The sequence below is a fragment of the Dipodomys merriami genome, unplaced genomic scaffold (assembly GCF_024711535.1).
Source record: "Dipodomys merriami isolate MVZ:Mamm:240054 unplaced genomic scaffold, mDipMer1.0.p SCAF_25, whole genome shotgun sequence".
Classification (NCBI taxonomy): Eukaryota; Metazoa; Chordata; class Mammalia; order Rodentia; family Heteromyidae; genus Dipodomys; species Dipodomys merriami.
In genome coordinates, this window is record NW_027203937.1 from 8,954,387 (window position 1) to 8,980,537 (window position 26,151).

At 38.5% G+C, this 26,151-nt stretch overlaps 1 protein-coding gene across 4 annotated transcripts in view; it reads right to left on the reverse strand.

Moving 5' to 3' along the window:
- Ddias (DNA damage induced apoptosis suppressor) overlaps nt 1-26,151 on the reverse strand; it is a 31,426-nt gene that overhangs the window by 1,506 nt on the left and 3,769 nt on the right. The window contains exons 2-6 of one of the 4 annotated variants that reach the window (XR_011374941.1): nt 20,700-20,828; nt 12,048-12,209; nt 10,312-10,426; nt 6,617-9,080; nt 3,628-3,675 (exon numbers count right to left, since the gene is read on the reverse strand). Coding sequence is in view for 2 of the 4 variants with exons in the window: in XM_070034901.1 (XP_069891002.1) it covers nt 6,669-9,080; nt 10,312-10,426; nt 12,048-12,209; nt 20,700-20,812 (2,802 nt within the window). In the remaining 2 variants the exon portion in view is untranslated. Of the gene's footprint in view, nt 1-3,627; nt 3,676-6,435; nt 9,081-10,311; nt 10,427-12,047; nt 12,210-20,699; nt 20,829-26,151 lie in introns of those variants that run through there. The other 3 variants (XR_011374940.1, XM_070034902.1, XM_070034901.1) reach the window with 3 other exon arrangements.

The window sequence follows — 26,151 nt, forward strand, 5'->3', positions numbered from 1 at the left end:
AGAAAACATAGTTTGTGAACTATTGTGATATTTAGGTCAATGAAGTTTTCCAGCCATTTCAGAATCTCTTCTCAAGTAACTATTTTGACTTAAGACATGTATAACTTGGTATGTTTAATAAGAGATCTTCCCTTAATCTACTTAAAATATTCTTGTAAGGAAATAAAGGAGGGAACCAGGCTTGGCTTCAACTTTGGCAGTATAAAAAAACTCTAAGGTATATTAAATAGGTAGGTTTCATTAGGTAGCAGGAAAAGAAATCCTGCCATGCATGGTGGAGAGGGGCGACCCACTCCCAGGCCAGGGACAGGAAGAGGTGTGGCCATACTGGATCCGGATGTGACCTCAGGGCCTGGGACCCTCCCACAGCCAGATGGGAGATGTGACCTTGGGTAGCCCAGGATGTGACCTAGCAGGAGGGGAAGGTGACTGGGCAGAAACTTAGCCAAGAGGTAGGGAGGTGTCTGTACTGGGCTTGCATGGCTCAGGGCAGACCTTACAAGAACAAACTAGAATTTAATACTTATGTATATTGGCTTGCTAGAAAAAGGATAGTCAATTAATATAGTTCCAAATGTCAGAATATATTAGCTAAGCATAAACTTACATGAGAACTTAAGTTTTAATGAGAAAGTTTTAATTTAATTTTATTATTACCTCCTCTCCTTCTGCCCCATGGTGAATTCCAAACCAATTTTATGGGACCTCATATAAATCAAACACACTAGGAATGGGTCCAACAACTTAAAGGAAAAATTGCAACTGAGTAACATTTATGAGCTCTTCTTGCTTTTTGTGTATTAGTTGTACAAAGGCATACAAATTGCACACTACCATACTTCTCTAGGTCTAAGTAATCTTTATACTTTCCCATCAGTTAAACTTCCAACCTCAGGTTTCCAGAGCCTATTTTTCTGCTCATTTGGTCAACAGTGCCAAGAACACAGAAAGCATCTGTTTGTTGTATAGACTCTGAATTCAAAGAAATGTGCTGCCAACCTTTGTTCAACATGCTGTAATAAGAAAGGAAGCCCAATGGGTAATAGAATTTTGGATTAAGATGCAAGGTTAGAGCTGGGCACTGGTGACTCATGCCTGTAATTCTACCTACTCAGGAAGCTGAGATCTGAGGACCCCAGTTCCAAGACAGCTGGGGCAAAGTCCCTGTGAAACTCTTATCACCAGTTACCCACTCAAAAACTGGTAGTGGAGCTATGGCTCAAAGTGTTAGAGTGCTAGTGAGCAAAAGAGCTCAGGGACAGCACCCAGGCCTTGAGTTCAAGCTCCACAACCAACCAAAAAAAAAAAAAAAAAAAAAGGAATATGTAAGTTAGGTTAGGATGTAACTCAGTGGAAAAGGACCTTACCTAGAATGTCCAGTTTGGGTTTGTACCAGGAAAAAAAGTCATGCCAGCCCCAGGACTCAGAAAGTGGGGGAAAGACATTAATTTCAAGGTCAGCCTGGGCTTTTTATCTAGACTTTGTCTAGATAAAACATTAATCTTATATGTATTAATGTAATCTTTAACAAAATCTTTAATACCCATGTTTCCTTATTTATGAGGTTTAGATCAGCATTGTTTTGCTACACATTAGAAGCATCTAGACAGTTTTAGTGGTTTTGTTTTTTGAAGGTGTGAGTGGTAGGTCATGGGGCTTGAACTCAGGGCCTGGGTGCTGTCTCTGAGCTCTTTTGCTCAAGGCTAGTACTCTACCACTTTGAGCCACAATGCCACATCTTCACCTAGACAATTTTACAGAAATATTAATATGAGATCTATCCCATGAAATTCTGACAAATCGGGTCTACCAAAGAATCCAAGTGTCGGGCTGGGAAGGTGGCTCAGTGGTAGTGCTTGCCTTGCATGCATGAGGCCCTGGGTTCGATTCCTCAGCACCACATAAGCAGAAAAAGCCGGAAGTGGTGCTGTGGCTCAAGTGGTAGAGCGCTAGCCTTGAGCTGAAGAGCTGAGAGACAACGCGCAGGCCCAGAGTTCAGGCCCGACGACCGGACCAAAAAAAAAAACAAAAAAAGAACCACAAAAAAACAAAGAATCCAAGTGTCATTATGGATATATGTACATACATACATATATATGTATACACACACACACACACAAACACACACACACACACACACATACACAGTGGGGTGGGTTGTTTCTGGTTCTGGGGATAGAGCCTAGGGGCTCTAAATGTTCTAATACTGAGTTATACTTCTTGTCCCATTGTTTAAAAAACATTTGTTTGATCTGAATGGATAAGAACTGTCGGTTAAAAAAAACTCCAACTATCAGTTCAGATGATTTCCAAGATTCCCTCTAGTTCGGGAAAAAGATTTCTGATATTTACAAGTTTAACAGTTGCATGGGGGGAGATTTTAACATCTCTTTTAGTAACTGATAGTGTAGAGAAAAATCAGTAGAGATATAGGTAATTTGAATGATTGTACTTATTACACCCCTTTGAAATACTCTAGACAGAATAATTTAGGTAAATATCATTCACAAAGAGATAATCAGAAAAAGTCCTTCATATTTTGGGAATCAAACACATTTACAACTAATTCATGGATTAAAGAAAGAAGGAAATTATAAAATACTTTCAATTGAATGAAGACATAAACTAACATACAAGTTTGGTCTCTGGATAGTCTACAGATATGACTTATTATAGTGTATTAGTAGTAAACATTGGTGAATGGATAAATTTATTCAGGGAGTCCATGTAGAAAAGAGCCAGTAATAGAAAATTATCTCTTACTATATAATAAAAAACCATCTCTTACAATATAGGCAAATAGGAGTCAGTAAAGCAAAATGAATGTTTTTTTTTTGGGGGGGGGGGTCTGGTCGTGGGGCCTGAACTCTGGGCCTGGGCGCTGTCCCTCAGCCCTTCAGCTCAAGGTTAGTGCTCTACCACTTGAGCCAAGTACCACTTCCAGCTTTTTTTCTTTTTGCTTATGTGGTGCTGAGGAATCGAACTCAGGACCTCATGCATGCAAGGCAAGCGCTCTACCACTGAACCACCTTCCCAGCCCCAAGAATAATGAATGTATGGTAAGAAATAACTTCCAAAACCTAAGGTTCATACTTTTGAGGTTACCAGGTGAACAAAAGGTTACTATTGAGGAGCTGGGAAGGTGGCTCAGTGGTAGAGCGCTTGCCTTGCATGCCTGAGGCCCTGCGTTCGATTTCTCAGCACCACATAAGCAAAAAGAAGAAAGCCGGAAGTAGCGCTGTGGCTCAAGTGGTAGAGAGCTAGCCTTGAGCTGAAGAGCTGAGGGACAGCACCCAAGCCCAGAGTTCAGGCCCCACAACCGGACCCCCCCCCCAAAAAAAGGTTACTATTGACCCTTAGGACTGAGTCATATAGATGGGGGCCGATTTGTGGGTTCTCTTTGCTCTATGAGAATGGTAACATCTCTTTACCTTCTCTCTCCCCACAACTACCATCAGGGAAGTTACCCCTCCTACATTGTCATGTGATGTCTACCTCCTCTGAGGCAGTAGGTCCTTATGATCAATGTCCTCCTCTCCAGTGGATAATGATGTTGTGCTTTATAGGTCTGGAGTTAAGACAAGTTGACAGGATAGATCTTCCTTGGACAAATGAAACCACTCATCTTGTTCCAACCTTGGGCTTTTTGCTGTCCTTCCAGGGTGTGACCAATATCTGGAGATCATCATTTATGAATGTAGTACAACAAGTTTGCTTTATTAGTTGATTTATAACATGTAGAACAGTCAAAATATAAAAAGAATCAATGTAAAACTAAAAAATTGATTCTGACACATGCATTAAGCAGCTCACTTGATGCAAAGCAGCTCAGGCAAACCACATATTATTGCCAATTGTGCTTAAACTGTGTGACCTGCTGCTTCCCTGGCCTCATTTTGTAAAAACATGCCTCCAAAAAGCATGTGGTGTCTAAAATTCAAGGCAAAAGTTACGGTAATTCCCCTAAGTCAAAGGGCGCATTGTGTAATTAATGTAAGTGCCAATGCCCAAAATTTAAATTCGTTGAAAGGCAGATTTATGGGAAAAATAAATCAAGCACCCACATTAGAGTACTGAACTTTGTGCACCTGAGCACTTTTGGTTTTTCAAGAGTAGTCTTCCCAGAACCATACACCCACAATATCAGGAGACTATTGTATTGTAGCCTAAGACATCTGAGAGGCTATGGTTGGCCTACATGTTTAGTGTTTGTGCTACAGAGGTCTACATGGTAAATAAGTAGAAAATATATTCATTTTCAAGCACACTGAATAGAACTTGCCTTTTTCTGCTTTTGGCAGTCATGGAGCCTGAACTCTGCCTGGACACTGTCCCTTAACTCTTCAGCTCAAGGTGAGCAGTCTACCACTTGAGCCACAGCACCACTTCTGGCTTTTTTACTTATGTGGTGCTGAGAATCGAACCCAAGGCCTCATGCATGCAAGGCAAGCACTCTACCACTGAGTTACCTTCCTAGCCCAAGTATGTGCCTTTTTGAACTCACCAATGACAGTTAATAAACTGAGTCATTGGAAAACAATATTCCCAGTGGTACAACGATTATAAAAATTGCAGTCCAATATCAATAGTTCTGGAAAGCCATGGCACTGTGAATACTAGCAGCCTGGGTAGCTACTCATATTGCTCATGTGAAGGCTTGATACCTAATGTCATGTTCAGAAATCAACTTCCTTGAAGTGATTGATTGGATCATGAGAGTTCAAGCCTAACCAATGGATTAATCCAGTGATGGCTTCATAACTTGATGGCATTGGGAGGTGGTAGAAAGTAGGAGGTAGAGTCTAGTTGAGGAAATGGGTCACTGAGGCTATGCATTTGAAGGATATATCTCATAGCAGACTCTGCCTCTTTATTTTCTGTGCTTCCTGGGTGCCATGAGGTTTTGCCTTGTCATAAGCATAAAAGCAATGGAGCACGTTAACTATCGACTGAACCCTTTTGCTCTTCATTGATAAACCATTCTACCTTACATGGATGTGACTCTGGGTATTTTTTTTTTTTGGGGTGCTGGCTCTAGGGTTTGAACATAAAATCAGGGCTTGGGCCCTGTTCCTGAACTTTTTTGCTCAATGCTAGTGCTCTACCAGTCTTGAAACACAGATCCACTTCTGGCTTTTTTGTAGTTTATTGGAGGTAAGTCTCATGGACTTTCCTGCTTGTGCTGGCTTTGAACCAAGATCCTCAGATCTCAGGCTCCTTAGTAACTATGATTACAGGCACGAGCCATCAGTGCCTGGCTGTAACACATTTTTGACATATATGCACATATACAAAAGGCAAAATGTTGAACATGACTGAATCCAGGTGGTATGATCAGATGCTACATTATTATACTATTCTGTTAACTCATTTGTAAATTATTAAAGCAAAAGGTTGGGTGTAGAGAGAGACCAAAGCAGAGCAAGGAGATAAAAATACAGGAGGAAATATTTGATATTAAGATTCCAACAGAGGGGCTGGGAATGTGGCTGAGTGATAAGAGTCCTTGCCTAGCATGCATGAAGCCCTGGGTTCGATTTCTCAGTATAACATCAACTGAAAAAGCCAGAAGTGGTGCTGTGGCTCAAGTGGTAGAGTGTCAGCTTTGAGCAAAAAGAACTCGGGGACAGTATCCAGGCCCTGAGTTCAAGCCCTAGGACTGGCAAAACAAACAAACAAGATTCCAAAAAGAGCTATAAGGACTCACTAGCCCAGACAGATGACCACTAAGATGGTGTGCATCCCTTTGAGACTAGAAGCAGTGGCGTTCTGACTGAGTATGTATAGGTATGAAGAAGGGAATGCCAGATGTTTTCAATATTCCCCATAAGGTGGAGCAAAGAGCAGGCAACTGGCTGGAGAGAGCAAAGAGAGCGAAGATTTGGAATAGCTGAAGAGAAAAGCAAAGAATACGTAAAAGACTTCATAGGTGCAGAGGAAGGTCTGGAAACTGCTGTTGATTTGGGCTGCTGTTCTCACTCCAAACAAACCTGTTATAGAATATGCAGGCTTCCAACCATCTGTGTATTCTGCTTCTATCAGACCAAGCTGTGAGTAAAGGGTCTCATTTTCTGCATTTAAATTGTTTACTTCTTTTTTTTTTTGGGGGGGGGTCCAGTCGTGGGGCCTGAGCTCTGGGCCTGGGCGCTGTCCCTCAGCTCTTCAGCTTAAGGCTAGCGCTCTACCACTTGAGCCACAGCGCCACTTCTGGCTTTTATCTTTTTGCTTATGTGGTGCTGAGGAATTGAACCCAGGGCCTCAGGCATGCAAGGCAAACGCTCTACCACTGAGCTACCTTCCCAGCCCTGTTTACCTGACTCTTATCCAATATACTAAAATCTTTTCAATTAAGTGGTCTTTTAGCTTTATCTCACAAACTTAGGATAGTTGATTTACTACATAGCTGCTGTTTTCTGATATCAGAACAATTTAAGATTTATGTCTGTTCTTCAAAGGCTTTATTTCTATATATACCTGAAATTTTTAAACTATAGTCAACAGTATAAGATAAAGTGCACAGGCAGGGAAAACAATGTGTTTAAATTTTTTAAGGATCAGTATTACTCCATACATGTCTCTTTACTTCTCTCCAAGAGTTCAAAATGTAAAGAATTACCTCCTATGCCACTGGAGGCCAAAAGTTTCCAAACACTGTGTTCAATGACTTTTTATGAAAACAATTCAGGTGACCAGGTGCTCTCAGCCATGAAAGGTGGGCGGTTTTCTGAAAATGGAAGGCAAGACCTAACTTCTGAAAAAGAATCAAGTCCAAGAACTGACTCTTTGGAAATGCAGACTGACCTTTCAGAGTTACATTTAGGACTTTTCTGTTTTGCTTTACTCCTATTTTTAAATTCCTTCTTAATTAAACACACACTGGTTCTTTGTTTGACTTGTTTTTGTTTCTTTCTCGGTAACTCTTTTTGATTGGAGCAATTATTGGCATCAAGGCATTTCCTTAGAGCCATGACTTGAAATCCAAGCATATCTGAAATAAGTACTTTTTGTGTGGTAGGAGGTACCCATTCATCACTATCAGTCTTAAGGCACTCAGCAATTGGAGAGTGATTGAAAACCTCTGGTGGTGTAATTCTCGATGTAATGTGACTTCTGGACTTCTGGGTAGGTGTTTTAAAATTTTTTGGACAGCTTGGAATAATTTGCTGTTTGTCATTTTCAGAAGGAACTTGTATTTTTTTATCGTTAGCATCACAATCGAAGTAAAAGGCAGTTAAGTTTCTGAAAGTTCCGTTTATCCCATGGATTCTTGTTTGGTGGAATCCTGCAACTGGTGTTGACTGTGAACAGGGAACGAAGTCTTGGCTATCTTCAAAATCATATTCTGAATCTGAGTGAAATTGCAGTGGAGGTGAGCATGTTCTTGGATACCTAGAGGCTGACAGGCTTTGTAAGAAGACTTTTTGTGACGACTGGCTAGAGTTTGCAGAGTGTGATCTTGGTAAAATATCAGACTCTGCAGGGCAATTTTCAGTCAAAGATGTTTCCCCCTGTAACAAAACATCCTGTGATCTCTTTGTAATTTCTGTTGCAGTATCCATATTTTTGGCAATATTATTGAAGAGATCGGCAGAAGCATTGTAGCTACCTTCAAGATCAGCAGAATAGCTCTGTGTTAAGGTAGTATTGGTATGTCCATTAGGCGTTTCTTTCAGTGTATTAGTACTTCTATTTGGGCTACCATGAAGAGTTTCTAAAGGATATGTAAGTTTTTTGCAAATTGTAAAACTGTCATCTTGGTTCCCAGGCCACTTGTAATACTGCTTCTTTTCTAATTTGCAAGGACCAGAAACACCATTGTACTTTTTGGGACATAATGTTGTCACCATTTCTTTCATTTCTGAATGTGATTGTCCTCCACATGCATTAAGGTATTTAGCACTGACATAAGAATGGTCACTCCCTAAAGTCTGGGGCCTAAGGGAAATTTCATCCCGATGTGAGAAAATCCTGGAAGTCTTTTTAAGAATAATTGTTGTTTCTAAATCTTGTGAAGGGAGAAACTGAGCTGACAGGTAAGTTTTTGATAGGAAATATTCTGAAATATCTTTTTCATTACTGCTTAAAGAAATAGGATTACTGCTTAAAGAAATAGGGTCTGCTATATTATCTGGGTATAAATCCTTTTGAATACTAGCACTAGCATTTGCTTCACAGTTGGACAAGTAGTTATTTTTGCTGGAGCTTTCTTTGACTGTTGCTTCTAATGATGAAGATATAGGTGGTATTGCTCTGGTAGCAATCTGCAAAGTCACAGATGATCCATTGTGGTCTGCATCACATTTATGGGTGTTATGTCCTATAGCATACTTCCTTCTTTTGGCATCTACTGGGGTTACAGCAATCTCACTTTCAATAACAGCCAAAAACTTGTTCAGGCTTTCAGACAATGGCAGATCATCCCAAATCATAGAATCACAATCCTGGTAACAGCCAGCTGTCTCTTCAGGTCTGCGTGATGAAGGCAGACAGCATGTAGATTTCTTGTGAAGGCCAGTGATGGTATCTATATCAAAGTGCTGGTGGAAATGACTATCCTTACCCTTCTTTTCTGCTGTACTGTTTTTATCCATATATGAAACAAAGCTCCATGAGCCTTGCGTGGGATCATGGCTGCTACTGGTACCAGTGATCTCTGCAAAGGAGGTATACTTGCTGTTTTGGTGAAGAGTCCCAATGGCCATGTTTTGTTCTGAAGCTGAAAATTCATCATTTTCTGTTAGTTTTGAGACAATGGAAGTGAGTTCAAGGGATGGTTGCCAGAATCTTGAAAAATTATTACTGCTATGGGACTCCAAAAGATAGGAAGTGCTATCAGAGCCATGTATGCTGCTGAGATCACTAGATGAGTGATTTAAAGCAAGTAAGTGGCCTTCCGGTTCCTTTGAATTGGAAGACTGCAAAAGATGATGGAAGTAGTCAATAACAGTGAAACCTGAAACCTGTGGGTCTGGTCGAACAATCTGGCAAGCTACCAGTGCTTGGACTTCTCTTTTGTGGTCATAACACTGGTGTAAGAAGTTACTGGAATCAGAACCATGTCCACATTGTTTTTCAAAATTCTACAAAAGAGTAAATGAATTTAAATGAGAATAACAACTTCTTCCTTTGGTTCAAATTAAGAAACAAGGACTTAAAGCTTTAATGAAATATAACCATAATGCTTCTAATTTCCTTTAGTGTTATAAGGAGAATAGCATATGTAAAAGAATATAAATCTTGGAATAAAGAAACATCTTCAAGTCTTTGTTCCAGCACTTTCTAGTAGTGTTGGGACCTGGGCAAGTTATTTAATCATTTTAAGCTTCTGTTTTCTCATTTACAAAATGAAGATTATTTAACAACAATAAAATTGAATAGTTCTCAGCAAACAGCAGTTGTTAAATAGCAACTACCACTGTATTTGAGAGAAAGAAAATTGAAAAGCCAACCTTCTAATATTTAAAACAAGTAAAGCTCTATAACTCCTTTTCATCCTCTTGACTTTTTCCTTACTCTTCAGTTGTGGAATTGCTTTATTCTCTCATTTTTAAATCCTGATTTTGCAATGGGTATCTCCATTTGTTCCCTGTAGTTAAAACTATTACTCCTTTAGAGTCTGTATATAACTCTTTCTTTTCTTTTTTGTTGGTTGTGGGGCTTGAACTTTGGGCCTGGGCATTGTCCTTCAGCTTTTCAGCTCAAGGCTATTGCTCTACCACTTGAGGTTTTCTGGTGGTTAATTGGAGATAAGAGTCTCAGACTTTCCTGCCCAGGCTGGCTTTGAACTGTGATCCTTAGATCTCAGCTTCCTGAGTAGCTAGGATTATAGGTGTGAGCACCGGTGCCAAGCTATAACTCTTTCTATGGTCCCTTTTATAAATAATTAAGATCATTTTAAGACGCTTCAACTTAGCCTCTTCTTAATATTTTTTATCAATACTCAAAGAGATTTGTCTGTGTTACTCCCCCTTTCCCTTTCAAACAAAATAAAATTAAAAACTAGAGAGATGATACTTTGAAGAAAATTCAGAGTGAAATAAAAACCAAATATCAAAATTAAATATCTAACACTTTTCTGAATTTACATCAAATTCATACTTTTAAAACTCTAAAAACATTTGACCTGGGCTTTTCTGACTTTTTAAGGAAGTTGTCACCTACGAAGTTTAAACATATCACCTATAGGATATTTTTAAAGTACTTCTATATATCTTCAAACTTACACAACACCTTAAAATAACTTTGTAAATTCAAATTATTTCATTAAATGGGAACTAAGAGAATGCAAAAAAGAAAGTTAGCTTTCATTACCGTCACTCCAAAAACAAAGCTTTGTCCGAGAAAGCATGTTTCAACTGCTTTAGTTAACAGGTTCTGAGTTGTATCACTATCCAGTATCTTTGGAACTTTAAGATTCTGAATATACCTTGGAAACAAAATAAAAATAGTAAAGAGAGAAGCTTTGAAATTTTAAGTTGTAATCAAGTCAGAAGACTTAGTTAAAAAAATGCAGTTACATACAGAGGAAAATGATTTTATAGCCTGTGCTGGTTGCTCATGCCTGCAATCCTAACTGCTCAGGAGGCTGAGATCTGAGGATTGTGGTTTGAAGCCAGTCCAGGCAGGGAAGTCCATGAGACTCTTATCAACAATAAACTAAAAAAGCTGGAAGTGGAGCAGTGGCTCAGGTAGTAGAACACTAGCCTAGAGCAAAAGAAGCTCAGAGAGTGTTCTGGTCCGAGTTCATTTGTGGTGCAGGTACTGCGTGCATGCACGCACAATTCTATAAGGTACGTATTTTGTGTTCATAGTTTCTCCTTGCATAGAAAGACAAAAAAATTGAAAGTCCACCAAAATTTATTCAATCAAGTGTGAATGAAATAGATGCTTGCCTAATCTTCAGGCTCAGCAATTACACTAGAAAAAAAAAAAGTAGCAAAGTAATGGTTTTTCCTTTGTGGCAATTCTGGTTCCTCTAGTATCCCCTCCTTCAAATCAGTTTGCCCTCAATTACAAAGACATGAACATAGATTTCCATCTGCTAAGTGATGAGGGAAGAAGGCAGAAGGTAAAGGGCAGAAAGTTTAGTTACTTATGCAGGCCCTTACATTGTCAGGATACCAGGACTATTTTATTAGGTCAAATTGTGTGTAGAAAGTGTAAGTGAAAGAAATAATAAAATTTCGACTTCTGATATGCAAATATTCCCTCAAAAAACTTTCTAAGGAGACCATAAGCAGTGAAATATTAACTTCCCTTTAAATAGTTCTACAGTTTAAAACCATTTTATCTAGCTACTCAGGAGATTGAGATATGAGGATCACAGTTCAAAGCCAGCCCAGGTAGACAGATCTACGTGATTATTTTCAATTGATTAGCAAAAAAGTGGAACTAGAGGCATGCATGGCTCAAGGGGCAGAATACCAGTTACAAGAGCCAAGTTAGAGTGAGAGGCCTTCAGTTCAAGCTCCTATACTGGTATGTGTAAACATGTGCACACATTAGATTTTATCTTATCTAAATTTCTCTAAATTGAAGTTTTATAATACTTTTATAAAAGTTTACTCTAATAGAAGTAACAGCAACCTGGTATGTATCAGTAAACACAGTTTTCTTTCCCAGTTATTATTATTTTTTTTGGTGGTACTAGGTATGAATTCAAGATCTCCTATTTGCTAGATAGGTACTGTACCACTTGAACTATGCTCCAAGCAGTTTTTGCTTTAGATTTTTCACACTGGGTCTCTATCCTCGGATCCTCCAATTTAGACATGCTTCATAGCAGGCATAGCATTACCATATTCAATCTTTTTGGTTGACATGGAGGGCCTCATGATTATTTTCCCAGGAATGGCCTAGAACCAGTCCTCTTTTTAGCCTCTCAAGTATCCAAGATTACAAGCGTGAGCCACCACACAGGGCTCTTTTAAGGGAATTGATGACCTTGAGTCAAAAGATCATCTTTTTATTGAAATTACATTAGCCTTAAAACACTTCCAATTTTATTGATATAGTATAGGAAAAAGAATGTTTTAAAATATTCTTACCTGTGCAAAGCGGTGGCAGTAAGACCAAAAAATGTATCTAAGCAGCTCCCAAATACAGTGATGACAAACAATTTGTTTGATTCTGCAACTTTTACAGAAAGTTTATATCTGTAACTGGCATTTTCAGCTTCACTAGTATAGCCACATTTTGGACAATTAAACCTAGAAAAGTGGGGAGAAGAAAGTACCAAGATGATCATTAAAATCCATTTTCATTGGGGCTGGGAAGGTGGCTCAGTGGTAGAGCACTTGACTTGCATGCATGAGGCCCTGGGTTTGATTCCCCAGCACCACATAAGCAAAAAGAAAAAAAGCTGGAAGTGGCGCTATGGCTCAAGTGGTAGAGTGCCAGCCTTGAGCCGAAGAGCTGAGGGACAGCGCCCAGGCCCATAGTTCAGGCCTCATGACCGGACCCCCCCCCCCCAAAAAAAAAATCCATTTTCATTTGATGAAGTTAGTTAAACCTGAAAAGTGAAAAAAAATCAAAATATTTTATACAAATATTCTTAGTAACTTCAATAACTTTGGAATTTCTTTATGCATAATACTTATTAATTTAAGTAGAATTAGCGATATTGAATTGATAGGAAGCTGATGAAAAACTGTATGCATGTAGAGAAAGAGTAATAATCTTGAAATCTTTATGTATCAAATACTTAACTAATTTCATTTTTAATCATTTTTAACTTTAGTAGAATCTTCAATTTTTCAGATTATAAAATTACATATAAAACCCATAATATTTAGCTTCTTTTCAAGGTAATAAACAATTGTACCAGTCTTTCAAGTCAAGAAGTATACATTGGGGGCTGGGGCATGGTTCAAGTAGTAGAGGACCTGTCTAGCAAATATGATGCCCTCAGTTCAAACCCCAGTACTGTAAAAACAGTATGTGCCAAGTGTAACTTAACAGTCATGTATTTTAAGTCAGCTACCAGGTTTTGGCACCCCAAAAATTGGTACCCCAATTTTTGAGTGACTTGTCTGTACAATTTTGGACTGAGAAAGGAAAAATGTAGCAGACTAAAATAGAAATCTTGTCAAATAAATATTAGTTTGCATCTTTCTAATATCAAGTATTGTAATTATTGACATTTCTTTCATCATTTGCAGTAACATAGAACTGTGGGTGTCAAGCTCACTTGAGCTATGATCCCAGCCATCCCCTAAGGTGCCTCCCCCCAAGCATTTTTCTAGCACTTCAGGAGCTGGCCTTGAACTCATGAGTCCTTCTGCCTCTTGGAATATAGGGATGGACCACTATGCCCCATTTTTTCACATCTACTCTTGGCCTTGTGCATGCCAGGCAAGTGCTCTACCACTGAGTTACATCCCTAGCCAGTATTTTCCTCTTTTTTTTTTTTTTTTTGGCTTTTAATACCTTATAATTTTGATTTCCATTTTGACTCCTCATCTAGCACATGGCTTAAAATGTATTATCATAGCTAATACTAGAACTTTGTTTTTCATATTGCTTGTAATCTGACCTAAAACAGAGTGTCAAAGACAAACAGCAATGTTAAAATCAGATATATAAACTTCCTTAAATTTATTAAGATTGCTGCCAGATAGCCACTAGAGGGAGTAGCTCTCAAAATGACTTCAATAAGGCCTTCGTATAAGATGTTACTGGTACAACCTGTGTTGCTTTATGTTTGTGTTGCCATACTGTAGATAAAGCTTTCCTAATTCCTTTATATACTTTTATGTAAGGCTCCTGGAGGTTGTACTGTAGGTTGGTCATAGAATCAAGTGACTCACTTCCTTTCAGGGGATACAGCTACTTCTTACTAGTACTAAGCTTGAATGAAATAAATTGTGTTCTATATATTAGAATATAAACTGTTTCAGTATATATTAGGATTTTTAAAGGTTATGTGTAATTATGTCTAATGTAATTTTTCAAGCAATCTCAGTATAATATGCATCAGTGTGTTGTAATTTAGAAATGTTTTCAACACACATTTTACATTCTCTATTTACCCAATTTACAAATGAGGCGATTGGGCTGAAGTTTTGCCCAAGGAGATAAAATTAGTAAATCCTATGAACCAAATCCAAGGCTTTGTATTCCTAAGCCTCAAGGTAAAAAAAAAAGAAAAGAAAATAGAGTATTGATAACCCAACTAAATGTATACATATTCTATATGTATTTATAAATAAAGTACACACGTATACTGAAGATATTTATTTATATAGTTGGTTCATCTGTTTGGGAATGAAGATGAATTAAAATAAATATTAGTATGGTATAATAGATATTACAGCCTCTCAAACTTAATAGCATTACAAATCATCTACGAATCTGTTAAAGTTTTTAGTCAGCAAGTTTGGGACAATGCCCAGACTTCTGAATTTCTGCTAAGTTCCTAGTTGTACTGAGCTGACCTAAAAGTTCTATAGCTCACACTGTTGATAAGGAACACATTCAAATCACAGTACCTACGCTGATATATATAAACTCTAGAGACACTTTTTCTAAAATGAGTTTATTTTAAAATTTTTGTTTTTGGTTGTTTTTTTTTTTTTTTGGTTTATGTGGTACTGAGGAATTGAACCCAGGTTCTCATGCATGCTCTACAAGCCCTCTACCACTAAGCCAAATTCCTAGCAACTTAAAAGGAGTTTATATATAGACTCTACAACATTATGTTATAGAATATCAACCTTCAATCTTTTTGGTCGTATCTTTTACACTCTTAAAATTATTTAGAACACTAAAGAACTTTCATTTATGTGGAGAATAATATTTAATTGTTAGAAGACCTAATTGACAAAGATTATATATTCAAGGTAAATAATATGATTTGAAATAAAAAACACTGCAATGCAATGATTATCATCATATAGCCACCATTACCCATTCTGAACACTTGATCCCTAAAACTTGTCCATCTTGACCATCTATCTATATTTCTAACTGGAGTGACAAATTACATAAAAGTTGGAAATTAAAATATTAAGTATTAGAATATGCAGGGCTAGGAAGGTGGATTAGTGGTACAGTGCTTGCCTAGCATGTATGAAGCCCTGGATTCAATTCCTCAGTACCTACATAAACAAAAAATGAATAAAAGAAATTTTTAAAAATAAAATAAAAAATATTAGAATATGAAACAATACTCATTAAAAATACACCCATTTCATGGTTAAAACATTTAAAAATGTAATTATGCCCTCAAAAAATAGGTGAAATGTTTTACATTCTGCAAATCTCTTCAATGTCTGGCTTAATAAATAAACAACAATAACAAAAAACCTTCTGGATTTATAGGTCTGCTTTCCTTCCCACTGGTATAGCATCATGTCATCTGGCATTGAGAATCTCCCCTACGTATTCATGACAGAATGAGAGTAAAAAATGAAAATAATAACTTAGAACTAAACATATCCCTTCAAACATTAGAGATACAGACTATACAAAATAATGAAAAGCATTTTTTCCCCCCAGTTCTGGGGCTTGAACTCAGGACCTGGGTGTTGTCTGTGAGTTTCTTCTGCTCTAGGCTAGCAGCTCCACTTCTGGCTTTTTTGGTAATTTATTGGGGATAAGGGATTTCACAGACTTTCCTGCCTGTGAATCTCAGATCTCAGCCTTCTGAGTGGGTAAGATTACAGGCATGAACCACCAGTACCTGACAATATTTCTGGGATTTTTGTTTTGTTTTACTGGTCTGAAAGCAGGACTTGAGCTTGGTATCTGATGCTTTCCCTCATTGGCTAGCATTCTACCAATTTAAGTAGGTAGGCCTCCAACCTCAAAATCTCTCTCCCCCTAACCCAAAATATTTCTTAAGGCTTCCATACAGTATTTCCTTCCTTAAAGAAGTAAGCTATAAAGTATGGTTAATGTGCTTGCAATTGGACTTACTTAAGTAAATGATACAAACTGGTTGGAAATAGAGGAGAGGATAGTCTGCTATGATTTTCATTTTAAAATAGGAAGTTATCCATATTTGACACTAATGGCTCACATCTGTAATTTTAGCTACTCAAGGGACTGAGAACAGAGGATCTTAGTTTGAGGCCAGTCTGGGCAGAAAAGTCTGTTAGATTCCAATCTACATTTGCACAGCAAAAGCCTGGAAGCCTGGCTCAAGTGCAGTGGTATCTGAGCAAGCTTTTTTAAGATGCAGTATCACAAAATAAACCAAAACAAAACAAAACTCATTAGGGACCAAGACAGAAATCTAGACTAAAGGTACTGTAGGCCCCTTGTCCATAATTTTTTTTTTAGGAAAGCACATATATACATTATACATATACTATTTTTCACACACCACAGTCTCTTTGAGGCTAAAAATATTGTATTGAAAAAACTGGTGGCCAATGGCTCATACTTTTAATCCTAACTACTCATGAGGCTAAGATGTATGAATCTCAGTACAAAGCCATCTCTGTGTGTGAGTCCTGGGGCTTGAATTCAGGGCCTGGGCACTGTCCCTGAGATTCTTTTGCTCAAGGATAGCATACAAAGCCATCTTCAACAAATTGAAAAAGACATTTAGCTCTAATTAATCAGCAATAACCTCAAAATGGATGTGTCTTAAGTGGTAGAATGCCAGCCAGAACTTACACCATCTTCTAAAACATAAAACTGCTATGGCTGTCGTTGCTAAAGATTTGGAGTTCAAATAAAGCCTTCCTTCCTTGCCAACTTTCCCCATTTTAGCCAATTTCTAACAGGTTTCATTATATAATATTTACTACATATATGTAAAGTACTTTGAAAATAATCATCCATCCTCATTCATTACCTTTACTTTTCATTTCTCTTGTTTCACTAAAATTTTAGCACTTGGGCCATAGTACAACTTCTGGTTTTCTCAGTGGTTTATTGGACATGAGAGTCTCAAGGACTTTCTAGCCCAGGCTGGCTTTGAACTGCAATCCTCAGATCTCAGCCTCCTAAGTAGCTAGGATTACAGGTGTGAGCCACCGGCACCCAGCTTCCACTAAAATCTTTAGGGAACAGTCACTTTGCTCTTTAGTATTATTAAGATCTTCTGCAAAGGATAGTGTAGAATTCCTTTATAAACTTAATGTGTGACAGCTGTGGGAAACTGAAAGTGAAGAATTTTTTTTCCTGTGTTGGCCAATTCCAAGTAAGAAAAAATGAAAGCAGAAATAAAGTAAAAGCACCAGATGTTATGGGAATACTTTTGTAGTACTGTCCCAGGCAGTATTTAAAGAGAACAGGTTAACTGTTCTGTGGACTGTGTTTCCCCAGGAAATGACCAACAGCTGTGGGGATTTCATGAGCCTACCATGGTCTAGTTAGATCTCTTTCCTAGGGATTTTAAGTAGTTTGGAGGTAATATGGTGATTATAAATGTAGACAGCAGTCAAATTGTTTAGTCTTGAATGTTTCTGCCCCTAATTAGCTAATTGTGTGATTTTTGGCAAGTTACTTTTCTAAGCGTTAGTTGTTTCCTTGGAAGCAGTAACATTCAATGTTCTGTTAAAAATACCACTATCTACGAAGTTTCTAACAGTGCTGTAGCATGTACCAAACATTTGTTAAAAAAAAGTTTTTTTCATGCCTGGAATCCTAGCTACTCAGGAGGCTGTGATCTGAGGATCACAGTTCGAAGCCATCCAGAACAAGAAGTCTGTAAGACTCATCTCTAATTAAATATAAAAAAACAGGAAGTGGAGCTGTGGCTCAAATAGTAGAGTGCTAGCCTTGAACCAGTAAGAACAGTGCCCAGGTCCTGAATTCAAGCCCCAGAATGTCCCCTCCTTGAACCCTTCCCCTGCAATTTTTTTTTTTTTAAAGTACTAAGATCTGAACTCAAGGTTTCATGCTTGCTAGGCAGGCACTCTACTACGGAGTCACACAGCAAGATAATTTTTTTTGGAGGGCAGTACTAGGGCTTAGACTCTGGGCCATGTACTTGCTTTTCAGGTGGTAGTCACTTAAGCTACACCTTCAACCATCATAAATGTTATATATTGGCATTACTAGTCAAAGAAGTAACAATGGCATTATACTTCAACCTAAATTTTTGTTAAAGATTGTCTGTACAACATGAAGAGTTCCAAAGTTAAAAATGTTATACCTACAATATTGCATATAGACAACTAACTATATATCACAGAACTGTTCTAAGCATGTTATGTAATTTACTTTATCAGGTAATATTTTCTTTCTCCATTTTTAGGCTTATTGCCACAAAGCTGTGAGAGGCAGGGTTAGGATCTGAATCCAGGCAGTCTAGCTCCACAGAATAATGCTTTTAACCTTCATGATATACTGAATGAAGTATGTTTACAAAAGATTTTTAATAAAAATAGCTATCATTTCAGGAATTCTAACATGTCATTTATTTACCAAGATATTACTGTGTATTTTCTTTGCAATTATTTCACATTGTAGGTATTACTAATTCATTTTTACAAATGAATGATTAGACTCTCAGAAGTTAAATACAATTGGTAAGGGCTGGGAAGGTGGCTCAGTGGTAGAGCGCTTGCCTTGCATGCCTGAGGCCCTGGGTTCGATTCCTCAGCACCACATAAGCAAAAAGAAAAAAGCCGGAAGTGGTAGAGCGCTAGCCTTGAGCTGAAGAGCTGAGGGACAGTTCCCAGGCCCAGAGTTCAGGCCCCACAACCGGACCAAAAAATAAATAAATAAATAAAAATAAATAAATACAATTGGTAAGTATCAGAGCCTACCAAGTCATACTATTAGTATCAGTGCCTACCTGCAACCTGCTTCTGAAATTTGAAACTGTTAACAATTATACTACACTACCTCTAAGAGTGGATCCTGGTAAGAAAAATAGCCCATGATTCTCAGTCATTTCCACTAACAGGCAGGAACATAAAAATGGGTGAACCTAATACAATCAAGATATTATCAAACTGTCACTTACTCATTTAGCAAACAAATTTGTTAGATATTTTCTATGAATCAAGCCCTACGCTGGATGTCAAAGATTTAATGATGTATAACAGTCTTTTTCTCTCAGAGCTTACAAATAAAAACTTGAGTGGATTAATACAGGAACAGTGATAACTATTTTGAGGATGACTCGATGTGAGACAGAACTGCTAATCCCTCTCCACTCACATTCAGTTCTTTTTTTTGGGGGGTGTAGAACTGGGGCTTGAACTTAGGGGTTTCACCCCATTACTTGTTTTTTTGCTCAAGGCTGGTGCTCTACTCTCAGCGATATCTCCACTTCTGGCTTTTTGTTGGTTAATGAGGTAAGAGACACAGACTTTTCTGCCAAGGCTGGCTTTGAACTTTGATTCTCAGATCTCAGACTCCCGAATAGCTAGGCTCACAGCATAAAACACCAGTGCCCAGTTCACAATCAGTTCTAATGAGACAAAAAGGCCAGTTAGGAATGGCTGGCTCATTACTCTTATATTCTACTAGGTACTCTGACATGTTTATCATATCTCCAGAGAGAAAACACTTGTGAGGAACTATTACTTCTTCTCTACAAAGATGAGAGCTAGATCCTAAGCTCTCAGCTACACATGGCCTTCACTCTACACCGTAATAGAGAATCATGCGCCAAACACCATTCTAGCTCCTGAAAGATTACTACCAGCTGAGTATTCGGAATCTAAAAATCTGAAATTCAAAATGCTTCCAATTCTGAAATGTTTTAAGCACGGATAGGTCATTTAAAAAGTTTTGGATTTTGGAACATCTTGATTTTGCATTTTTAGATTTGGAATACTCAACCACGAAAAGTGTATGGAAATATTTGTGTATTTGAAAAATTCTGAGATTAAGAACATTTCTGGAGGCTGGGAAGGTGGCTCAGTGGTAGAGCACTTGCCTTGCATGCATGAGGCCCTGGGTTCGATTCCTCAGTACCACATAAGCAAAAAGAAAAAAGCTGAAAGTGGCACTGTGGCTCAAGTGGTAGAGTGCTAGCCTTGAGCTGAAGAGCTGAGGGACAGCGCCCAGGCCCAGAGTTCAGGCCCCATGACTGGACACCCCACCCCCAAAGAACATTTCTGTCCCAAGCATTTCAGATAATGCATACTCAACATTGATGATATAGTCTTACTTCACTGACAGTAAAACATGTTTGAGGATCATGCAAAAACAAAGAAAACCTCTTTTTTATTTCCAGAGATATAGTATAAATGTGGGCTATGAGCCAGGGGCCAGTGGCTTACACCTGTAATCCTAGCTTCTCAGGAAGCTGAGATCTGAGGATCATGGATTAAAGCCAGCTAGGAGAAGGAAAGTTCATGTGACTCTTATCTCCAACAAACTATTCAGAAAAAGCTGGAAGCAGTGCTATGGCTCAAGCGGTAGGTAGAGTACTGGCCTTGAGCAAAAAGAGGCTCAGGGATAGTGTCTAGGCTCTGAGTTGAAGCCCCAGGAGTGGCAAAAAAAAAAAAGCGGCGGGGGGGCTATGACTTAACACCAGGACTGGGATTTGGTCTCTGAGAAGTTACTTTTTCTTCTCTGAAGTAGGTATTGGTCAAAGTGTTGGCAGTAACTTGAAACTCCCCTCTAGAAACTGGATTACCAGCCAATTCTATTCTGGGATTTACAGAAGAACCAAGAATCCCTGAGAGAATCCTGTACTGTTATAGTGATTTTAGTCCTCAATTGCCCTTGAGCCAGGGAAGTCTGTAGTGAATACTTTTATTTATTCTCCCAGTCTTTACTTTTACCTTTTGGAGACCAGGATTATCCGAGAGAAGCACTTCTGACATGATGGATATATAAAACTTGAATTCTGGAGAGCAAGTACTGAGGCAAGAAGAAATTTTCTTCTTCCATTCATGCGTTTATACTGTGACCTACAACACAAAACAACAATGTGAATGAATAGCAAATTTCTAATTATAAGGAAAACCTTACTTCCAAAGTTAAGGCAGCATTTGTTTGGAAGGCAATGAGTCTAATTGGAAAATTAAACTTTTTCTGCTTAATTGAAAATTAAATTGAAAGTAGTGGATCAAGCAAATACTATTTCTGAACAAATGCTCCATTATAGTAGTCTAGAAAGAATATCACATCCTTTACCCTTTATAAGATATAGAATGTGTACTTTACAGGACGATGTGCTGTCCCTCAGCTCTTCAGCTCAAGGACAGTGCTCTACCACTTGAGCCACAGTGCCACTTCTGGTTTTCTGGTGGTTTACTGGAGACTAGAGTCTCATGTACTTTCCTGCCTGGGTTGGCTTAGAACTGGGATCCTTAGATCTCAGCCTCCTGAGTAGCTAGGATTACAGACATGAGCCACCAACACCCGGCTTTGCTGTTTCTTGCCATTCTGACTTGGACAAGACTGAATCTTCTTAGCATAGTTTTGATTTACATTTCCTTTATGGGTCAGAATGTTGAACAATTCTTCATGTATTAGCCATTTTTCTTTTTCCTTTTTGTTTCAGCCCTGGGGCTTGAACTCAGGACCTAGTACTTGTTCTTGGGTTTTTGTCTCAAGGCTAGAGTTCTACCACTTGAGCCACAACTTCATTTCTGGCTTTTTGGTGTTTAACTGGAGGTAAGAATCTCACGGACTTTGCTTCTGGGGCCAGCTTTCAACTTCAATCCTCAGATATCTTCCTCCTGTGTAGCTAGAATTACAGGCATAAGTGGCACTTGTATTTCTTAAGCTGAGAACTGTTCAATTTGTGTGCCCACTTATGAACTGGATAATTCATTTGGTGTTTGGATATTAATCCTTTATTCATTCAATAATTGAGATTATCTCCAACTTTGTGGCTCTTGGTTCTGATAATTGTTTCTTTTGCTGTGCAAAATCTTAATTTGATAGTCTCATTTGTCAATTCTTGTTCTGATTTCTTGGACAATTAGATCCCTATTCAGAAAATCACCTATGCTTTGTCAGAGTTTTCCCTATTTTCATATAGTAGTTTCAAAGTTTCAGGTCTTACACTAAGATCTAACTAATTCAAGTTAGTTCTTTTATAATGTGAAAGATAGGTCTTCTTTCAGTCTTCTGCACTAGGTAACTAGCTTTCCCAGCACCAATTGTTGAAGAGGCTACCTTTCTTCTATATGGAATCAAGCTGACCTTCTCTCTCTGTTCCTCACATACACAAAATAACTCTTTGTCTCAAGCTTTTATGTTCATAATACCTTTGCCTACAATATTCTCCTCTAGGCCTTGCAATAGCAGGCTTCTTCACATCCTACAGTAATGTTACCTAGTCATATAGCCCCATTTTATATTAGTAGACATTTCCTTTCTTAGCTTTTCTGACATCACCTGTTTTACCTAATCATAGTCTATTAACAATCCTTTACATGAACTTATTCTTGTTTGTTCTATTCCACACTAATCCCTAAGCCTTCATAAAGATAGTCAATAGTCTGTTTTGTACTCTATTCTCAGTGCTTACCACATAAGTACAATGAATATTCTCTGAATGAAAATAAGCAACATCTTGTAATTTAAGAAAGTTTTTAGCCCACTGCAGTCATATATACCCATAAGCTCAGCACACCTCAAGTCTTTATAGAAAAAGTGTCTTTATTTTCAAGGACTTTATAACCATCAGCATATTGTTATAGCCTGGCCATGCAAGAGAAATAAAGGAGAGGTTATTTTATATACATAAGATATCTACTTTCTGGAATTTTCACCATACCTGGAAAAAATCGTTTTTTCTTTCTAGTTTTCTTATTGGTAGTGAATAGTTTTGTTTCTACTATGAAATAATGAGCCTTAAAAGAAGAGTTTCTCTCAGCAAACCACAGTGAAAACCAATGGAACATAAGCATGCATTTTGTTGACATAGAAAGCATTCAAGGGGCTGGGAAGGTGGCTCAGTGGTACAGTGCTTGCCTTGCATGCATGAGGCCCTGGGTTCGATTCATCAGCACCACATAAGCAGGAAAAAAAAAAGCCGGAAGTGGTGCTGTGGCTCAAGTGGTAGAGTGCTAGCCTTGAGCTGAAGAGCTGAGGGACAGTGCCCAGGCCCAGAGCTCAGGCCCCATGACTGGACTCCCCCCCCCCCCAAAAAAAAGCATTCAAATCCCAGCGATAATCCCAGTTTATTCTTTCACCTCCTCATCTTTACAGATAACTTTTTCCCCATACTGTTCAGAATAACGTTGTTATACATCATTTCGTGAAGAATGAATAAATCTTTGCTAAGAGAATCACTGCCTAGTATTTAAGAATCAATGCAATGTAAACAGCCAATTACTGTGTCAGAGACCCTGAAAAAGTGCTTGGGATTGACGGTGAGAATTACACAGATGAGAAGGCACGTAATTCAATTCATTTCACCATCGTTTTAATGGGGACTGGATGCCAGCAGCTGTGCCTATCAGCCTGGCTACTGGGGACACTAAGGTTGGGAGGCTCAGATTAGGAGGATAGTGGCTTGACGTCAGCCTAAGCAAAAAAGCTCATGAGATTCCCTTCACCCCCATCTCAACAGAAAAGGCTGGGCACGATGGTTTGTCTTGTCAGCTATAAAGGATGCATATATATGGGATCATAGTCTAGTTCAGCTCAGACAGAAAGTGAGATTCTACCTCAAAAATATTCAGAGCCAAAAGGGCTGAAGTTGTAGTTCAAGTGCAGACTGTCTGTCTAACAAGTAAAAAGCTCCTGAATTCAAACTCTAGTTGCAAAACAAGTTAACTCTAACTTTTGAAGAGACCATATTAAAGTAAAGGATTCTTGCATTTCATTCAGCAGGCACTGAATATAAAAGGTATGATGAAGCTGGGTGCTGGTGGCTCATGCCTGTAATCCTAGCTACTCAGGATGCTGAGATTTGAGGAATGCGGTTCAAAGCCAGCTGGGCAGGAAAGTCCATGAGACTCTTATCTCCAATTAACCACCAGAAAACTGGAAGTAGTGCTGTGGCTCAAGTGGTAGAGCACTAGCCTTGAGCTGAAGAGCTGAGGGACAGCACCCAGGCCCAGAGATCAAGCCCCATGATTGACAGACAAAAAAGAAAAAAAAAGGTATGATGAAAGTGAGTCGGGTATTATTGAGCTGGGGTACAACATATACAACTAAAGGTATATTAGGCAATAATCAATTAGGCATGGCTCTTTCTCTTATTAGGTACATGACTGGCTAGAAAAGGAGGACAGAGGAAGCAGATGTCATTTGAGGCAGGGAAGGTTCTACATTTGAGTAGATTCTTGAAGGATAAATTGTATATTGTAGAGAAACAGGAAAAACATTCAAGATAGCCAACAAAATTGCTTTAAGGAATTAATTGCATTCCTATACTACTTTGTTGAATGACAACTCCTTTGTACAACTAAAGATAAAAATAAATTTTCATAAAAATTTTTACAAAGTGTCTTTTCTTCTTTCCACTATGCTTTTTAAAATTATTTATTTATTTATTTTTTATTGTGAAAATACTGTACAGAGGGGTTACAATACATAGGCAAGATAATGAGTACATTTCTTTCTTTCTTTTTTTTTTGGGTCCGGTCGTGGAGCCTGACCTCTGGGCCTGGGCGCTGTCCCTCAGCTCTTCAGCTCAAGGCTAGTGCTCTACCACTTGAGCCACAGCACCACTTCCGGCTTTTTTTCTTTTTGCTTATGTGGTGCTGAGGAATCGAACCCAGGGCCTCAGGCATGCAAGGCAAGTGCTCTACCACTGAGCCATCTTCCCAGCAGGAGTACATTTCTTATCAAGCATTGTAGCCTCCTCCTTTGTTTCCCCTTCCCATCCTCCCCTGCTCCCCCCCCCCCCACCAAAGTTGTAAAGTTTGTTTTCGACATAACGACTTGTACATCTCATTGTTGCAATGGGTCCACCTGTATCCCTATTTAAACTATTTGTTTTTTCCCTTCCCCTCCACAAATTATACCGACATCAAATACAGTGAAAGTAGGGGTTATACTGTGGGGGAGGGACATACAAAGCAACAAAGAAATAATCTTATAAATGTGTTAGAAACAATCACATGAAAGAAAAAAAAACATTTGAATACATATCTTAGGGTTCATTTCCCTAACATCACCTTATCTGACCTTTTCTGCTTGACTCAGACATATACTAGATATTGCAAATAAGGGAAACCATGGGACCTATGTTTCTTTGGGCCTGGCTTACTTCACTTAGTATAATTTTTTCCAAGCCTTTCCATTTCCTAACAAATGGGGCAATGTCATTCTTTCTGATGGAGGCATAGCCATTCAACGGACAAGGGTCTCATATCCAAAATATACTTGGAACTCAAAAAATTAAATCCCCCAACAACAAATCCTCAAAGAAACAACTGCCCAATAAATAAGTGGGCTAAAGACTTAAAGAGAAACTTCTCTTTAGAGGAAAGAAGGATAGCCAATAGACACCCTAGCCATAAAAGAAATGCAAATCAAAACAACATTGAGATACCACCTCACCCCAGTTAGAATGGCTATAATCAAGATCTCTAATAACAACAGATGCTGGAGGAGTTGTGGACAGAAGGGAACCTTACTGCGTTGTTGGTGGGAGTGTAAACTTGTTCAACCACTTTGGAAAGCAGTATGGAGGTTCCTCAAAAGACTCCACATAGAGCTCCCCTATGACCCAGCAATCCCACTTTTGGGCATTTACCCAAATATTCACAAACAAGACCACACTAAAGCTATCAGCATAACTATGTTTATTGCAGCATCATTTACGATAGCTAAGATATGGAACCAACCCATATGCCCCTCAGTAGATGAATTGATCAAGAAAATGTGGTCTATATACACAATGGAATCCGCTATGCTTTTAAAATATTATTTTCCAAAGTCCTCTGGTTTTCCTGTTTCTTCTGTTTAGTTTTATTTCCCAACTGCTTTCTTTGAGGCAATTAGAATTGCCTCTGGGCCTCTTGCTTGCTTGGCTGTCTGCCTATTGCTTTTTCTCTTAATTTTCTTCCTTGGTCTTTATGTGCTAGTGAATTATATTATCAGGAATATATAATGGTTCTGGGTATTGAAGGCATAACTCAGTTGGTAGAGTGAAAGCATGAAGTACCAAGTTCGAATCTCAGTCTCAGATCTCAAAGAAAAAAAAAAGGAAAACGAAAATGTCATTCTGAGTTCTGTTCCTCACCTCCTGCCCAAGAGAGTCACATTTCTGTGCTTACACTTTTCTTCTTCTTCTTTTCCTATCTAAAATGCTCATTCTTCCTG